This window comes from Oncorhynchus mykiss, chromosome 9, assembly GCF_013265735.2.
Source record: "Oncorhynchus mykiss isolate Arlee chromosome 9, USDA_OmykA_1.1, whole genome shotgun sequence".
NCBI lineage: Eukaryota > Metazoa > Chordata > Actinopteri > Salmoniformes > Salmonidae > Oncorhynchus > Oncorhynchus mykiss.
This window is the reverse complement of record NC_048573.1, coordinates 76,117,650-76,135,066: the sequence shown is the minus strand read 5'-3', so window position 1 is coordinate 76,135,066 and position 17,417 is coordinate 76,117,650. Positions and strand designations below refer to the sequence as shown.

The 17,417-nt window shown below is 45.8% G+C and overlaps 1 protein-coding gene and 1 long non-coding RNA gene across 6 annotated transcripts in view; both read left to right on the top strand.

Moving 5' to 3' along the window:
* The window catches only part of hdac6 (histone deacetylase 6), a 41,385-nt gene extending 34,305 nt beyond the window's left edge, over positions 1-7,080 (top strand). The window contains exons 22-28 of one of the 5 annotated variants that reach the window (XM_036989064.1): positions 2,003-2,177; positions 2,884-3,281; positions 4,926-5,060; positions 5,323-5,469; positions 5,872-6,000; positions 6,669-6,767; positions 6,813-7,080. In XM_036989064.1, coding sequence (XP_036844959.1) covers positions 2,003-2,177; positions 2,884-3,281; positions 4,926-5,060; positions 5,323-5,469; positions 5,872-6,000; positions 6,669-6,737 — 1,053 coding nt within the window. In that variant the 3' untranslated portion in view covers positions 6,738-6,767; positions 6,813-7,080. Of the gene's footprint in view, positions 1-2,002; positions 2,178-2,883; positions 3,282-4,925; positions 5,061-5,322; positions 5,470-5,871; positions 6,001-6,668 lie in introns of all 5 variants that reach the window. The other 4 variants (XM_036989063.1, XM_036989066.1, XM_036989062.1 and 1 more) reach the window with 4 other exon arrangements.
* A 1,990-nt stretch (positions 7,081-9,070) lies between these two features.
* Positions 9,071-10,814, top strand: LOC118966124. The gene is made up of 2 exons (XR_005053384.1): positions 9,071-9,323; positions 9,729-10,814. It is a non-coding gene; the product is annotated as an uncharacterized LOC118966124 (long non-coding RNA).
* The last annotated feature ends 6,603 nt before the right edge of the window (positions 10,815-17,417 follow it).

Genomic DNA, 17,417 nt, shown 5'->3' with positions numbered 1-17,417 from the left:
GGAAAGGCACAGACCTGTCTATATAAGGTCCCACAGTGGACAGTGCATGTCAGAGAAAAAAACCAAGCCTTGAGTTCGAATGAATTGTCCGTAGAACTCAGAGACAGGATTGTGTCGTGGCACAGATCTGGGGAAGGGTAACAAAACATTTCTGCAGCATTGAAGGTCCCCAAGAACACAGTGGCCTCCATCATTCTGAAATGGAAGAAGTTTGGAACCACCAAGACTCTTCCAAGAGCTGGCCACCCGGCCAAAACTGAGCAATCAGGGGAGAAGTGCCTTGGTCATGGAAGTGACCAAGAACCCAATGGTCACTCTGACAGAGCTCCAGAGTTCCTCTGTGGAGATGGGAGAACCTTCCAGAAAGACAACCATCTCTGCAGCACTCCACCAATCAGGCCTTCAAATCAAATGTGTAGACTTCACCATGAAATGCTTTACTTACCAGCCCTTAACCAACAATGCAGTTCAAGAAGAGTTAAGAAAATATTTACCAAATAAACTAAAGTAAAAAATTATAAAAAGTAACAGGTTTTATATAAGGGGTACCGGTACCGAGTTCATGTGTGGGGGTACAGGTTAGTTGTGGTAATATGTACATGTAGGTAGGGGTGAAGTGACTGCATAGATAATAATTAGTGAGTATCAGCAGTGTACAAAACAAATTGGGGGGGGTCAATGTAAATAGTCTGGTGGCCATTTGATTAATTGTTCATCAGTTTTATGGCTTGGGGGTAGAAGCTGTTAAGGAGCATTTTGGTCCTAGACTTGGCAGTCTATAACTTGGGTGACTGGAGTCTCTGACAATTTTTTAGGGGCTTTCCTCTGACACCGCCTATTATATAGGTCCTGGATGGAAGGAAGCTTGGCCCCAGTGATCGTCTGGGCCATACGCACTACCCTCTGTAGTGCCTTGTGGTCGGATGCCGAGCAGTTGCCGTACCAGGAAGTGATGCAACCAGTCAGGATGCTCTCGATGGTGCAGCTGCAGAACTTTTTGAGGATCTGAGGACCCATGACAAATCTTTTCAGTCTCTTGAGGGAGATTAGGTTTTGTTGCACCCTCTTCACGACTGTCTTGGTGTGTTTTGCCTTTATGGTAGAGTGGCCAGACGGAAGCCATTCCTCAGTAAAAAGCACATGACAGCCCGTTTGGAGTTTGCCAAAAGGCACCTAAAGGACACTCACACCATGAGAAACAAGATTCTCTGGTCTGACAAAACCAATATTGAACTTTTTGGCCTGAATCCCTAATAAACCCCAGGAAGAGTAGCTGCTGCTTTCGCAGGAACTAATGGGGATCCTTAATAAACCCCAGGAAGAGCTGCTGCCTTGGCAGGAACTAATGGGGATCCATAATAAACCCCAGGAAGAGTAGCTGCTGCCTTGGCAGCAACCAATGGGGATCCCTAATAAACCCCAGGAAGAGTAGCAGCAACCAATGGGAATCTTTGTAAAATACAAAATACACAGACACCTTCTTGACACCATCTGGTGCTGACTTGCTGCACCCTCGACAACCACTGTGATTATTATTATTCGACCATGCTGGTCATTTATGAACATTTGAACATCTTGGCCATGTTCTGTTATAATCTCCACCCGGCATAGCCAGAAGAGGACTGGCCACCCCACATAGCCTGGTTCCTCTCTAGGTTTCTTCCTAGGTTTTGGCCTTTCTAGGGAGTTTTTCCTAGCCACCGTGCTTCTACACCTGCATTGCTTGCTGTTTGGGGGTTTTGGGCTGGGTTTCTGGACAGCACTTTGAGATATCAGCTGATGTAAGAAGGGCTTTATAAATACATTGGATTTGATTTTATCTGCTTTGCCATAAGTACATTTACCTTTGTCAAGTATTAGTGACTTATTTAGTGCATTCGTCAGAAGATAGCAGGATGACACAGCAACATATCACAGTCACAGTAAGTACATTTCTCCCCAATGTAGCTGTCAGCAATGTCAGAGCAGGAAGTGTGAAACATTCTCTCCCGCTCCTCTACAGGGCGGTTATAACCTGACTGCCATTTCGGAGTCTATGTCTGCCTGCACCAGCATTCTCCTGGGAGACCCCGCTCTGCCCCTGCCTCCCTTGCCCCCACCTCACCCCAACGCAGCAGTCAGCATCAACGAGGTCATACGCACCCACTCCGCCTATTGGCTGTCCCTCAGGATACAACGTGAGTTCTGTTTCTCTGTCTGGAACTCTCAGGAATCAGTATTTTAGCAAAAGATTTTTGTTTTATCATCTGTTTAAAACGGCAGGATGTGTATACCAGGGTGGACTGTAAACCAGGGGGAGCCGTATACCAGGGGGAGCCGTATACCGGGGGGAGCCGTATACCGGGGGGAGCCGTATACCAGGGGGGAGCCGTATACCAGGGGGGACTGTATACCGGGGGGAGCCGTATACCAGGGGGGAGCCGTATACCAGGGGGGAGCCGTATACCAGGGGGGAGCCGTATACCAGGGGGGAGCCGTATACCAGGGGGGAGCCGTATACCAGGGGGGAGCCGTATACCAGGGGGGAGCCGTATACCAGGGGGGAGCCGTATACCAGGGGGGAGCCGTATACCGGGGGGAGCCGTATACCGGGGGGAGCCGTATACCAGGGGGGAGCCGTATACCAGGGGGGAGCCGTATACCAGGGGGGAGCCGTATACCAGGGGGGAGCCGTATACCAGGGGGGAGCCGTATACCAGGGGGGAGCCGTATACCAGGGGGGAGCCGTATACCAGGGGGGAGCCGTATACCAGGGGGGAGCCGTATACCAGTGGGGAGCCGTATACCAGGGGGGAGCCGTATACCGGGGGGAGCCGTATACCGGGGGGAGCCGTATACCAGGGTGATGTAATGTTATCCCTGTCTTGTTTTCTCTCTAATCAGTTCCAGAGTCTCTCCGTCTGTCTCTGCCAAACCCCAAACCCAGAGGGAAGAGGACTTCTAAGGGCAAGAAGTCTCCCAGACAGGGTAACCAGGGCGGGGCCAGCCCTGGTCAGGGGTCATCTCAGACCACACCTCAGACCACACCTCAGACCACACCTCTGCCCTCTGGTGATCGGGGCGACCTTGACCTAGATGACCTCACAAAGGGACTGGTGTCGCTCGACCTAAACCAAAGTACCTCAGCCAATCCCAGCCCAGCGTCTGTCCCTGTGGGTGGAGCCAGGTCAAAGGTGAGGCTCAGTCCTATGAAGAGCCCTGTTGTTAAAGAGGTTAAGACGGAAGCTGTTCCAAATACGCCCGAGATTCTCCAACCAACGCCTGACGAGACAGAGACGCCGGTAAGGAACCGTGTGAAGTCATGGTTACATACCAAACGGCACCCTATTCCCTAGTGCACTACCCTTGACCAGAGCCCTATCCAAAGTAGTGCACAATGTAGGGAATAGGGTGCCACTTTGGATGTAAGCTTTTGGCCGAGATCCCTGCTCTCTGTTTTTAGATCAATTATGTACTTCTGTGTGAACTCATGGGGATTGGATCAACTAAACTTCTGGGGCGGGAGGGTAGCCTAGTGGTTAGAGCGTTGGACAAGTTAACCGAAAGGTTGCTAGATCGAATCCCCCGAGGCTGACAGGGTAAAAAAAACCTGTCGTTCTGCCTCTGAACAGGCAGTTAACCCACTGTTCCTAGACCAGTTAACCCACTGTTCCTAGACCAGCTAACCCCACTGTTCCTAGACCAGTTAACCCACTGTTCCTAGACCAGTTAACCCACTGTTCCTAGACCAGTTAACCCACTGTTCCTAGACCAGTTAACCCACTGTTCCTAGACCAGTTAACCCACTGTTCCTAGACCAGTTAACCCACTGTTCCTAGACCAGTTAACCCACTGTTCCTAGACCAGTTAACCCCACTGTTCCTAGACCAGTTAACCCACTGTTCCTAGACCAGTTAACCCACTGATCCTAGACCAGTTAACCCACTGTTCCTAGACCAGTTAACCCACTGTTCCTAGACCAGTTAACCCACTGTTCCTAGACCAGTTAACCCACTGTTCCTAGACCAGTTAACCCACTGTTCCTAGACCAGTTAACCCACTGTTCCTAGACCAGTTAACCCACTGTTCCTAGACCAGTTAACCCACTGTTCCTAGACCAGTTAACCCACTGTTCCTAGACCAGTTAACCCACTGTTCCCAGACCAGTTAACCCACTGTTCCTAGACCAGTTAACCCACTGTTCCTAGACCAGTTAACCCACTGTTCCTAGACCAGTTAACCCACTGTTCCTAGACCAGTTAACCCACTGTTCCTAGACCAGTTAACCCACTGTTCCTAGACCAGTAAACCCACTGTTCCTAGACCAGTTAACCCACTGTTCCTAGACCAGTTAACCCACTGTTCCTAGACCAGTTAACCCACTGTTCCTAGACCAGTTAACCCACTGTTCCTAGACCAGTTAACCCACTGTTCCTAGACCAGTTAACCCACTGTTCCTAGACCAGTTAACCCACTGTTTCTAGACCAGTTAACCCACTGTTCCTAGACCAGTTAACCCACTGTTCCTAGACCAGTTAACCCCACTGTTCCTAGACCAGTTAACCCACTGTTCCTAGACCAGTTAACCCACTGTTCCTAGACCAGTTAACCCACTGTTCCTAGACCAGTTAACCCACTGTTCCTAGACCAGTTAACCCACTGTTCCTAGACCAGTTAACACACTGTTCCTAGACCAGTTAACACACTGTTCCTAGACCAGTTAACCCACTGTTCCTAGGCTGTCATTGTAAATAAGAATGTGTTCTTAACTGACGTGCCTAGTTAAATGAAGGTTAAAAAACATTTTTAAAATGCAGGCCTTCGACTCTGACCTCCGTCAGAAACAGACGGGGTTTATTTTCGCCTCAAGGTTATCAATGATTGAAAATGCGAACCTTTTCTCCTATTGACTGGCTCGATACATTGTTACTGAATTACCATCCTAGGCGGTCGCCATGGCTGCCTCAGACCCAGTTACCAAGGGAGACCAGGAGAGCGGTGCGGTGGAGGTGGAAGGGGCGTCTGGTTACTCCAAGGAGCCGGTGTTTGAGCTGTTCTGTGGAAACCAGGATGTGGACGGGGTACAGATGATATTCAGTTAAAAAAATATATATATATATTTTCTCCTTTTCGTATTAAGTTATGATTTGTTGAGGTGTTATCGGTAGAACTGTGGATCCAACCCCTCCCAGGTCTTGTCTAAAATAGAAAGTAAAAGAAGAATAGTCTAAAATCTCCGAACGCCGAAGATAATTTACGATTGAGGCAGAAATCTCATGTAACTTTTCAGTATTTTCAAGAGAGCAATTTTCACCTTTTTTTTTTCTTACAACCCCCCCCCAGAGCACCATGTACGTGGTGGATCCCCTGTCCTGGTGCCCCCACCTAGACTCAGTGAGGCCTGTTCCTGTTGGAGGTATAGATGTGTTTCGGCCCTGTGAGGACTGTGGAACCGACACTGAGAACTGGATCTGTCTCTGCTGCTACAAGGTACTGGAAACAAAGGACACTTCATGTCCTCTTAACCTCACATCATCTCCAGTACCAGCGTCTAGAGGTTGAACCTCTACCCGCGTCTAGAGGTCGACACGCGTCTAGAGGTCGGACCTCTACCCGCGTCTAGAGGTCGACCCGCGTCTAGAGGTCGACCCGCGTCTAGAGGTCGACCGGCGTCTACATCTTAACAGAATCACTTCTATTCATGTACATTTCATTTAAACAACTTTAGAAATGCTATATCAACCACAAAGCAACGCTCTTCTTAGTATGAAGATAAATATATTGTCGGCAATAAGATATACAATTAACTTTGTTGTCCTCGATTTAGTGTTTGGACATCATAGCGAGATGTAACATGCCATTCTCTTGACTAGTGTTTTTTGTCTTCGCTAGGTGTACTGTGGTCGCTATGTCAACCAGCACATGTTAACCCACGGCATGGCGTCAGAACACCGGCTGGTGCTGAGCTTTGCTGACCTGTCGGTCTGGTGTTACTCCTGCCAGGCCTACATCCACAACCAGGTGAGAGGAGGAGCGGGTTAATTTTCACATACAAGCACACATACAACTTTAAAGCCATACATGCACATGAATAAAATCATGGAGGATAACACACAATACAGTCTGGGACTTATTTCCATTGTTAAATCATGGAGGATAACACACAATAAAGTCTGGGACTTATTTCCATTGTGGTCCTCTTGCTTGCTCTGGAGCGAGGCTTAGCGCCGACTTTTCGGGGCTAACCAATCAGTTACTTTGTTACCTAATTAGAATTTTCCCATAAAAGTTGACTGTTGGTTTTAGATAACTCTGCTTGTGTGAAGACCGTGCTCTGCTTGTGTGAAGACCGTGCTCTGCTTGTGTGAAGACCGTGCTCTGCTTGTGTGAAGACCGTGCTCTGCTTGTGTGAAGACTGTTGGTTTCAGATAACTCTGCTTGTGTGAAGACTGTTGGTTTCAGATAACTCTGCTTGTGTGAAGACCGTACTCTGCTTGTGTGAAGACTGTTGGTTTCAGATAACTCTGCTTGTGTGAAGACCGTTGGTTTCAGATAACTCTGCTTGTGTGAAGATGGCACAGGGCCAGTAGTAGTCTGAGGCTAGGAATAATGCTGTGTGAAAATGCGGTGCTTAAATCTCTTCTTTCTCTCCTTTTATTTTCTCTCCTGCCCTTCTACCTGTTGTCCAGATGGTGTTTGAAGCCAAGAACGCTGCCCACTGTATGAAGTTTGGAGAGGACATGCCCCTCTCTAACTGAAGGACATGAGAGAGAGAGAGAGAGAGAGAGGACATGCCCCTCTCTAACTGAAGGACATGAGAGAGAGAGAGAGAGAGAGAGGACATGCAGTGACAACAACACAGAGGGAAGGGGAGAGAGAGGGAGGACATGGAACATATGTTGTTGTGAAAGCAAAATATAAAAGACTACTGTTCTGGTCTCGGTGCTAATTGTTAGTGCCTCTGCTTGCTTGGCAGACATGACTGTGCCTTTTAAATCTCTCTTTATATTCTCACTTCTCTGTCTTTGTCACTCTCGCTCTCTCCCTCTCTCTTTCTCACCCTGTGTCTCTCTCTGCCTTTCTCTCTGCTTTCTCTCTGTCTCTCTCCCTCTCTCTTTCTCACCCTGTGTGTCTCTCTCTCTGCCTTTCTCTCTGCTTTCTCTCTCTGTCTCTCTCTCTCCTTTCTCTCTCTTTCTCACCCTGTGTCTCTCTCTCTGCTTTCTCACCCTGTGTCTCTCTCTGCCTTTCTCTCTGCTTTCTTTCTGTCTCTCTCCCTCTCTCTTTCTCACCCTGTGTGTCTCTCTCTCTGCCTTTCTCTCTGCTTTCTCTCTCTGTCTCTCTCTCTCCTTTCTCTCTCTTTCTCACCCTGTGTCTCTCTCTCTGCTTTCTCACCCTGTGTCTCTCTCTGCCTTTCTCTCTGCTTTCTTTCTGTCTCTCTCCCTCTCTCTTTCTCACCCTGTGTGTCTCTCTCTCTGCTTTCTCTCTCTGCTTTCTCTCTCTGCTTTCTCTCTCTCCTTTCTCTCTCTTTCTGTCTCCTTTCTCTCTGTCTCTCTCCCTCTCCCTTTCTCACCCTGTGTGTCTCTCTCTCTGCCTTTCTCTCTGCTTTCTCTCTCTCTCTCTCTCCTTTCTCTCTCTTTCTGTCTTTCTCTCTCCTTTCTCTCTTTCTCTCTCTCCTTTCTCTCTGTCTCTCTCCTTCCTCTCTGCCTTTCTTTCTCTCTACTTTCTCTCTACTTTCTTTCTTTCCCTCCCTCCCTCCCTCCCTCCCCAGCCTAATGTCAATGAGTACAGTACCATCAACATGCATCAGACCAGTGATTATGTTGGCTTAAATATTAGTGCTAACATCAGTCATACGTTATTGTAAATATCATCTTTGTTTTAAATACATTGGACTCACTGACTGTTCTCAGTTCATTGTATTTGCCAAACCTCTCTTATCCAAAATATATGTCTATGAAGCTACTCTGTCCTCACTGTGGTTAATTTAGCTGTCCTCACTGTGGTTCATCCAGCTGTCCTCACCGTGGTTCATCCAGCTGTCCTCACTGTGGTTCATTTAGCTGTCCTCACTGTGGTTCATCCAGCTGTCCTCACCGTGGTTCATCCAGCTGTCCTCACTGTGGTTCATTTAGCTGTCCTCACTGTGGTTCATCCAGCTGTCCTCACCGTGGTTCATCCAGCTGTCCTCACTGTGGTTCATTTAGCTGTCCTTACTGTGGTTCATTTAGCTGTCCTCACTGTGGTTCATTTAGCTGTCCTCACTGTGGTTCATCCAGCTGTCCTCACTGTGGTTCATCCAGCTGTCCTCACTGTGGTTCATCCAGCTGTCCTCACTGTGGTTCATTTAGCTGTCCTCACTGTGGTTCATTTAGCTGTCCTCACTGTGGTTCATCCAGCTGTCCTCACCGTGGTTCATCCAGCTGTCCTCACTGTGGTTCATTCAGCTGTCCTCACCATGGTTCATTTAGCTGTCCTCACTGTGGTTCATTTAGCTGTCCTCACTGTGGTTCATCCAGCTGTCCTCACCGTGGTTCATCCAGCTGTCCTCACTGTGGTTCATTTAGCTGTCCTCACTGTGGTTCATTTAGCTGTCCTCACTGTGGTTCATCCAGCTGTCCTCACTGTGGTTCATCCAGCTGTCCTCACTGTGGTTCATTTAGCTGTCCTCACTGTGGTTCATTTAGCTGTCCTCACTGTGGTTCATCCAGCTGTCCTCACTGTGGTTCATCCAGCTGTCCTCACTGTGGTTCATCCAGCTGTCCTCACTGTGGTTCATTTAACTGTCCTCTGTTGCCGCGGATCTTATTTTCATCTTTTGACATTCATAAATAATTCAGAATCCAACCTTTTTTTAAATATTGATTCTTACAAAAGCTCTCAGCTGTTTGATTTGACAACGGGTCACTTCACTTGGTGTAGTAGGCTAATTGAAGAGTACGTTCCAAGTGGCACCCTATTCCTATATAGTGCCAAGGCTCTGGTCAAAAGTAGTGCACTATATAAGGAGTATGGTCCCATTTTGGGACACAGTATTGTCCCCCAAGATTAAATCTGCGGCACTGTGGATCTGTCTCCGTCTGTACGTTCGTACTTTAGTCACACGCGATATCTCACACAGCGCTGCCACGATTTTGATGAAAATTCGGGTGAATGATGCATCTTGTCATAGAGATCCGGCATTTATAAAAATAAAACTGATTGGCCCAAGGTGGGGCCCTGCATCGTTCGTGGGGGACTACATGTTTTCTGTTGCCTTTTTTGATTGTGGTTAGTAATACACCCAACAGTCATACGAGACAGAACTTACTCATCAAGCTGTCTTTCTCGCAAGACTGATTGGAGAGGTTGTGTGGAGGGCTCTGATCGGAGAGGTTGTGTTGAGGGCTCTGATTGGAGAGGTTGTGTGGAGGGCTCTGATCGGAGAGGTTGTGTGGAGGGCTCTGATCGGAGAGGTTGTGTGGAGGGCTCTGATCGGAGAGGTTGTGTGGAGGGCTCTGATTGGAGAGGTTGTGTGGAGGGCTCTGATTGGAGATGTTGTGTGGAGGGCTCTGATTGGAGAGGTTGTGTGGAGGGCTCTGATCGGAGAGGTTGTGTGGAGGGCTCTGATCGGAGAGGTTGTGTGGAGGGCTCTGATCGGAGAGGTTGTGTGGAGGGCTCTGATCGGAGAGGTTGTGTGGAGGGCTCTGATCGGAGAGGTTGTGTGGAGGGCTCTGATCGGAGAGGTTGTGTGGAGGGCTCTGATCGGAGAGGTTGTGTGGAGGGCTCTGATCGGAGAGGTTGTGTGGAGGGCTCTGTCTTTTTTATTTTGCTTATTATTGTCCCCCACGATGAAATCAGAGGCGGGCTGGATCTGTCTCTGTCCGTTCGTAATATCACGCGCCACCTCTCGCCCCAATTTCATGAAACTTGAGTGATGCGTCTTGCCATAGAGATCCGGCGTTTAAATAACTACACTGATAGGCCCCAAATCTACACTGATAGGCCCCAAAATCTACACTGATAGGCCCCCAAAACTACACTGATAGGCCCCAAATCTACACAGATAGGCCCCAAAAAACTACACTGATATGCCCCCAAGAACTACACTGATATGCCCCCAAGAACTACACTGATATGCCCCCAAGAACTACACTGATATGCCCCCAAGAACTACACTGATATGCCCCCAAGAACTACACTGATATGCCCCCAAGAACTACACTGATAGGCCCCAAAAAACTACACTGATATGCCCCCAAGAACTACACTGATAGGTCCCAAAAAACTACACTGATATGCCCCCAAGAACTACACTGATAGGCCCCCATGAACTACACGGATAGACCCCCAAAAACTACACGGATAGGCCCCCAGAAACTACACTGGTAGGCCCCAAGAAACTACACTTATAGGCCCCAAAAACTATATTGATAGGCCCCAAAAACTACACTGACAGGCCCCAAGAAACTACACTGACAGGCCCCAAGAAACTACACAGATAGGCCCCCAGAAACTACACTGATAGGCGCTATAGTAATCAACTGAAATTCCAAACTTTGAACAAGCGGGTCTCCTGCGCTGCATCATTTGTGGGGGACAACATGTTTACGGTTGCCTTGTTATATATTTATTGGTTGTATGTATCACCCTCAAACCTCTCTCATTTAAAGCAATACTACGTTTCTGAGCATTGATATCTCACGACTGTTCAATTGTATAATTATAGTACAATTTTCATGTTCTTTACTTTCTCTATCTGAAGCACATACATCTAATGCCAATACCATTTTATACTGTAATACTTTGCTTTTAGTATGGAAATGGAATCATTCTTATAATAAAATATGTTTTGTCTACCTTTTTTTTTTTTTTATATAATTTGATTTTTATGTGCCGTTAGGGTTTGAAATTGTAATAATTTTTAGGATCAACTTTTCCCCCCCGAGTGGTCCTTGTGCTGGAGTTCCTGTTAGAGATGTGATGATCCGTAATGACCGCCCCTGTGCTTAGTGACCCTGTCAGTGGCCATTGCGTTCAATTAATGTATCTATTTATACAGGATAATAGATTCAGAAAAATGAATGGCAAAATGTTTAAGCTTTTTTTTTTTTTTTAAACACACAAGAAGAAAATGTAATTGCCTACTTTAAAATGGAGATGGTCTCAATGGTGCTGCCAATGCTGTCACAGACACCAAAAGGGCACAGCTAGTATCTCATCTTTCTACCATAAGGGCACAGCTAGTATCTCATCTTTCTACCATAAGGGCACAGCTAGTATCTCGTCTTTCTACCATAAGGGCACAGCTAGTATCTCATCTTTCTACCATTAAGGGCACAGCTAGTATCTCATCTTTCTATCATAAGGGCACAGCTAGTATCTCATCTTTCTACCATTAAGGGCACAGCTAGTATCTCATCTTTCTATCATAAGGGCACAGCTAGTATCTCATCTTTCTACCATTAAGGGCACAGCTAGTATCTCATATTTCTACCATAAGGGCACAGCTAGTATCTCATCTTTCTACCATAAGGGCACAGCTAGTATCTCATCTTTCTACCATAAGGGCACAGCTAGTATCTCATCTTTCTATCTAATTCCATGGGGAGAAGTTAAGCAAAGGAAAGGAAAACAAGAACAGTAGATTATTAGTAGGAGACGGAGAGCATTATTAGAGGAGATGGAGAGCATTATTAGAGGAGATGGAGAGCATTATTAGAGGAGATGGAGAGCATTATTAGAGGAGACGGAGAGCATTATTAGTAGGAGACGGAGAACATTATTAGAGGATACGGAGAGCATTATTAGAGGAGACGGGGAGCATTATTAGAGGATACGGAGAGCATTATTAGAGGATACGGAGAGCATTATTAGAGGAGACGGAGAGCATTATTAGTAGGATATATTATTATTAGAGGAGACTGAGAGCATTATTAGAGGAGACGGAGAGCATTATTAGTAGGAGACGGAGAGCATTATTAGAGGAGACGGGAGAGCATTATTAGAGGAGACGGAGAGCATTATTAGAGGAGACGGAGAGCATTATTAGTAGGAGACGGAGAGCATTATTAGAGGATACGGAGAGCATTATTAGAGGAGACGGAGAGCATTATTAGAGGAGATGGGGAGCATTATTAGAGGAGACTGAGAGCATTATTAGAGGAGACGGAGAGCATTATTAGTAGGAGACGGAGAGCATTATTAGAGGAGACGGGAGAGCATTATTAGTAGGAGACGGAGAGCATTATTAGTAGGAGACGGAGAGCATTATTAGTAGGAGACGGAGAGCATTATTAGAGGAGACGGAGAGCATTATTAGAGGAGACGGGAGAGCATTATTAGAGGAGACGGAGAGCATTATTAGTAGGAGACGGAGAGCATTATTAGTAGGAGACGGAGAGTATTATTAGTAGGAGACGGAGAGCATTATTAGTAGGAGACGGAGAGTATTATTAGTAGGAGACGGAGAGCATTATTAGTAGGAGACGGAGAGCATTATTAGTAGGAGACGGAGAGCATTATTAGTAGGAGACGGAGAGCATTATTAGAGGAGACGGAGAGCATTATTAGTAGGAGACGGAGAGCATTATTAGAGGAGACGGGAGAGCATTATTAGAGGAGACGGAGAGCATTATTAGTAGGAGACGGAGAGCATTATTAGTAGGAGATGGAGAGCATTATTAGTAGGAGACGGAGAGCATTATTAGTAGGATATATTATTAGAGAAGACTGAGAGCATTATTAGTAGGAGACGGAGAGCATTATTAGTAGGAGACGGAGAGCATTATTAGTAGGAGATGGAGAGCATTATTAGTAGGAGACGGAGAGCATTATTAGTAGGAGATGGAGAGCATTATTAGTAGGAGACGGAGAGCATTATTAGTAGGATATATTATTAGAGAAGACTGAGAGCATTATTAGTAGGAGACGGAGAGCATTATTAGTAGGAGACGGAGAGCATTATTAGTAGGAGACGGAGAGCATTATTAGTAGGAGACGGAGAGCATTATTAGAGGAGATGGGGAGCATTATTAGTAGGAGACGGAGAGCATTATTAGAGGAGACGGAGAGCATTATTAGTAGGAGACGGAGAGCATTATTAGAGGATACGGAGAGCATTATTAGAGGATACGGAGAGCATTATTAGTAGGATATATTATTATTAGAGGAGACGGAGAGCATTATTAGAGGAGACAGAGCATTATTAGAGGAGACGGAGAGCATTATTAGTAGGAGACGGAGAGCATTATTAGTAGGAGACGGAGAGCATTATTAGAGGAGACGGAGAGCATTATTAGAGGAGACGGAGAGCATTATTAGTAGGAGACGGAGAGCATTATTAGTAGGAGACGGAGAGCATTATTAGAGGAGACGGAGAGCATTATTAGTAGGATATATTATTAGAGGAGACTGAGAGCATTATTAGAGGAGACGGAGAGCATTATTAGTAGGAGACGGAGAGCATTATTAGTAGGAGACGGAGAGCATTATTAGAGGAGATGGGGAAACTTAGGACACTAAAGAGGCCTTTCTACTGACTGAAAAACTCCAAAAGAACGATGCCCAGGGTCCCTGCTCATCTGCGTGAACAAGCTGCAAGGAGGAATGAGGACAGCAGTAAATTGCAATGTCCGTACTGTGAGACGCCTAAGACAGCACTACAGGGAGACAGCTGATCGTCCTCGCAGTGGCAGACCATGTGTAACAACGCCTGCACAGGATCGGTACATCAGAACATCACACCGGGACAGCTACAGGATGGCAACAACAACTGCCTGAGTTACACCAGGAACGCACAATCCCTCCATCAGTGCTCAGACTGTCTGCAATAGGCTGAGATAGGCTGGACTGAGGGCTTGTAGGCCTGTTGTAAGGCAGGTCCTCAACAGACATAACTGGCAACAACGTCGCCTATGGGGAGGAGATGGGGAGTATTTTTAGAGGAGATATAGTATTATTAGAGGAGATGGGGAGTATTGTTAGAGGAGATATAGTATTATTAGAGGGGATGAGGGAGTATTGTTAGAGGAGTTTTAGTACTATTAGGGGAGATGGGGGAGTATTGTTAGAGGAGATATAGTATTATTAGACGGGATGGGGGAGTATTGTTAGAGGAGATATAGTATTATTAGAGGAGATGGAGGAGTATTGTTAGAGGAGATATAGTACTATTAGAGGGGATGAGGGAGTATTGTTAGAGGAGTTTTAGTACTATTGGGGGAGTATTGTTAGAGGAGATATAGTACTATTAGAGGGGATGAGGGAGTATTGTTAGAGGAGTTTTAGTACTATTGGGGGAGTATTGTTAGAGGAGATATAGTACTATTAGATGAGATGAGGGAGTATTGTTAGAGGGGATGGGGAGTATTGTTAGAGGAGATATAGTATTGTTAGAGGGGATGAGGGAGTATTGTTAGAGGAGATATAGTATTATTAGACGGGATGGGGGAGTATTGTTAGAGGAGATATAGTATTATTAGAGGAGATGGAGGAGTATTGTTAGAGGAGATATAGTATTATTAGAGGAGATGGAGGAGTATTGTTAGAGGAGATATAGTATTATTAGAGGAGATGGAGGAGTATTGTTAGATGGGATGGGGAAGTATTGTTAGAGGGGATGGGGGAGTATTGTTAGAGGGGGTGGGGGAGTATTGTTAGAGGATATACAGTATTATTAGAGGAGACGGGGGAGTATTGTTAGAGGAGATATGGTACTATTAGATGAGATGGGGGAGTATTGTTAGAGGATATGAGGAAGTATTGTTAGAGGGGATGGGGGAGTATTGTTAGAGGGGGTGGGGGAGTATTGTTAGAGGATATACAGTATTATTAGAGGAGACGGGGGAGTATTGTTAGAGGAGATATGGTACTATTAGATGAGATGGGGGAGTATTGTTAGAGGAGATACAGTATTATTAGAGGAGATTGAAGAGTATTGTTAGAGGATATATAGTACCATTAGAGGAGATGCGGGAGTATTGTTAGAGGAGATGGGGGAGAATTGTCCGATGAGATGGGGGAGTATTGTTAGAGGAGGCAGAGTATTGACAGAGGGGATGGGGAGTACTGTTAGAGGACATAAGGGAGTATTGTTAGAGGAGATATAGTATTATTAGACGGGATGGGGGAGTATTGTTAGGGGAAATATTGTATTATTAGACGGGATGGGGGAGTATTGTTAGGGGGGATGGGGAGTATTGTTAGAGGAGATATAGTATTGTTAGAGTAGACGATGGAGTATTGTTAGAGGAGACGAGGGAGTATTGTTAGAGGAGATGGGGGAGAATTGACCGATGAGATGGGGGAGTATTGTTAGAGGAGGCAGAGTATTGGTAGAGGGGATGGGGAGTACTGTTAGAGGACATAAGGGAGTATTGTTAGAGGAGATATAGTACGGTTAGAGTAGACGATGGAGTATTGTTAGAGGAGACGAGGGAGTATTGTTAGAGAAGACATAGTATTGTTAGAGGGAATGGGGGAGTATTGTTAGAGGATATAAGGGAGTTTTGTTAGAGGAGACAAGGGCGTATTGTTAGAGGGGATGGGGGAGTATTGTTAGAGGAGACAAGGGCGTATTGTTAGAGGGGATGGGGGAGTATTGTTAGAGGAGGCGAGGGAGTATTGTTAGAGGAGATGGGGGAGTATTGGTAGAGAAGACAGTATTGTTAGAGGTGATGTGGGAGTATTGTTAGAGGGGATGGGGAGTATTGTTAGAGGATATAAGGGTGCATTGTTAGAGGGGATGGGGGAGTATTGTTAGAGGAGATGACGGACTATTGTTAGAGGTTATGCGGGAGTTTTGTTAGTGGAGATGGGGGAGTATTGTCAGAGGAGACGGGGAAGCATTGTTAGAGGAGACGGGGGAGTATTGTTAGAGGAGATGAGGGAGTATTGTTCGAGGGGATGAGGGAGTATTGTTCGAGGGGATATAGTATTATTAGAGGAGCCTGGGGAGTATTGTTAGAGGAGACGGGGGATTATTGTTAGAGGAGATGAGTGAGTATTGTTCGAGGGGATATAGTATTATTAGAGGAGACGGGGGGGTATTGCTAGAGGAGACGGGGGATTATTGTTAGAGGAGATGACGGACTATTGTTAGAGGTTATGCGGGAGTTTTGTTAGTGGAGATGGGGGAGTATTGTCAGAGGAGACGAGGGAGTATTGTTAGAGGAGATGAGGGAGTATTGTTCGAGGGGATATAGTATTATTAGAGGAGCCTGGGGAGTATTGTTAGAGGAGACGGGGGATTATTGTTAGAGGAGATGAGTGAGTATTGTTCGAGGGGATATAGTATTATTAGAGGAGACGGGGGGGTATTGCTAGAGGAGACGGGGGATTATTGTTAGAGGAGATGAGTGAGTATTGTTCGAGGGGATATAGTATTATTAGAGGAGATGAGGGAGTATTGTTCGAGGGGATATAGTATTATTAGAGGAGACGGGGGAGTATTGTTAGAGGAGACGGGGAGTATTATTAACTTCTTCGGGACCATTCCACGGGATGGTTGAATGTGTTTCCTTTCAAATGGAACCAATAATATGCATATCCTTGATTCAGGTCCTGAGCTTCAGGCAGTTAGATTTGGTTATGTCATTTTGGATGAAAATTGAAAAAAGGAGCTAATCATTAATCCTTCTGGCCATTTTGAACCTGTAATCGAACCCACAAATGCTGATGCTCCAGATACTCAACTAGTCTAAAGAAGGCCAGTTTTATTGCTTCTTTAATCAGCACAACAGTTTTCAGCTGTGCTAACACAATTGCAAAAGGGTTTTCTAATGATCAATTAGCCTTTTAAAATGATAAAATTGGATTAGCTAACACAATGTGCCATTGGAACACAGGAGTGATGGTAGCTGATAATGGGACTCTGTACGCCTATGTAGATATTCCATAAAACTCTGCAGTTTCCAGCTACAATAGTCATTTACAACATTAACATTGTCGACTTTGATATTGATATTGATATTTCTGATCAATTTGATGTTATTTTATTGGTTTAAAATGTGCTTTTCTTTCAAAAGATTTGACATTTCTAACTGATGGCATGAGGAGGTAAGGCAATAAATAGGCCATGGTAGCAAAGTAATTACAATTTAGCAGATTAACACTGGATCGATGAGCTGATGATGATGAGCAGATGAAGGTGTGTTAAGTAGTGATACTGGTGTGCAAAAGAGCTGCAAAGTAAATAACAACAATATGGGGATGAGGTAGGTAGATTGGGTGGGCTATTTACAGATGGACTATGTACAGCTACAGCGATCGGTGAGCTGCTCAGATAGCTGATGTTTAAAGTTAGTGAGGGAAATGTAAGTCTCCAGCTTCAGAGATTTTTAGAACACTAAAGGGGGAGGCTTGCAAGCTGAAGAACCCCATCCCAACCGTGAAGCACGGAGGTGGCAGCATCATGTTGTGGGGGTGCTTTGCTACAGGATGGACTGGTGCACTTCACAAAA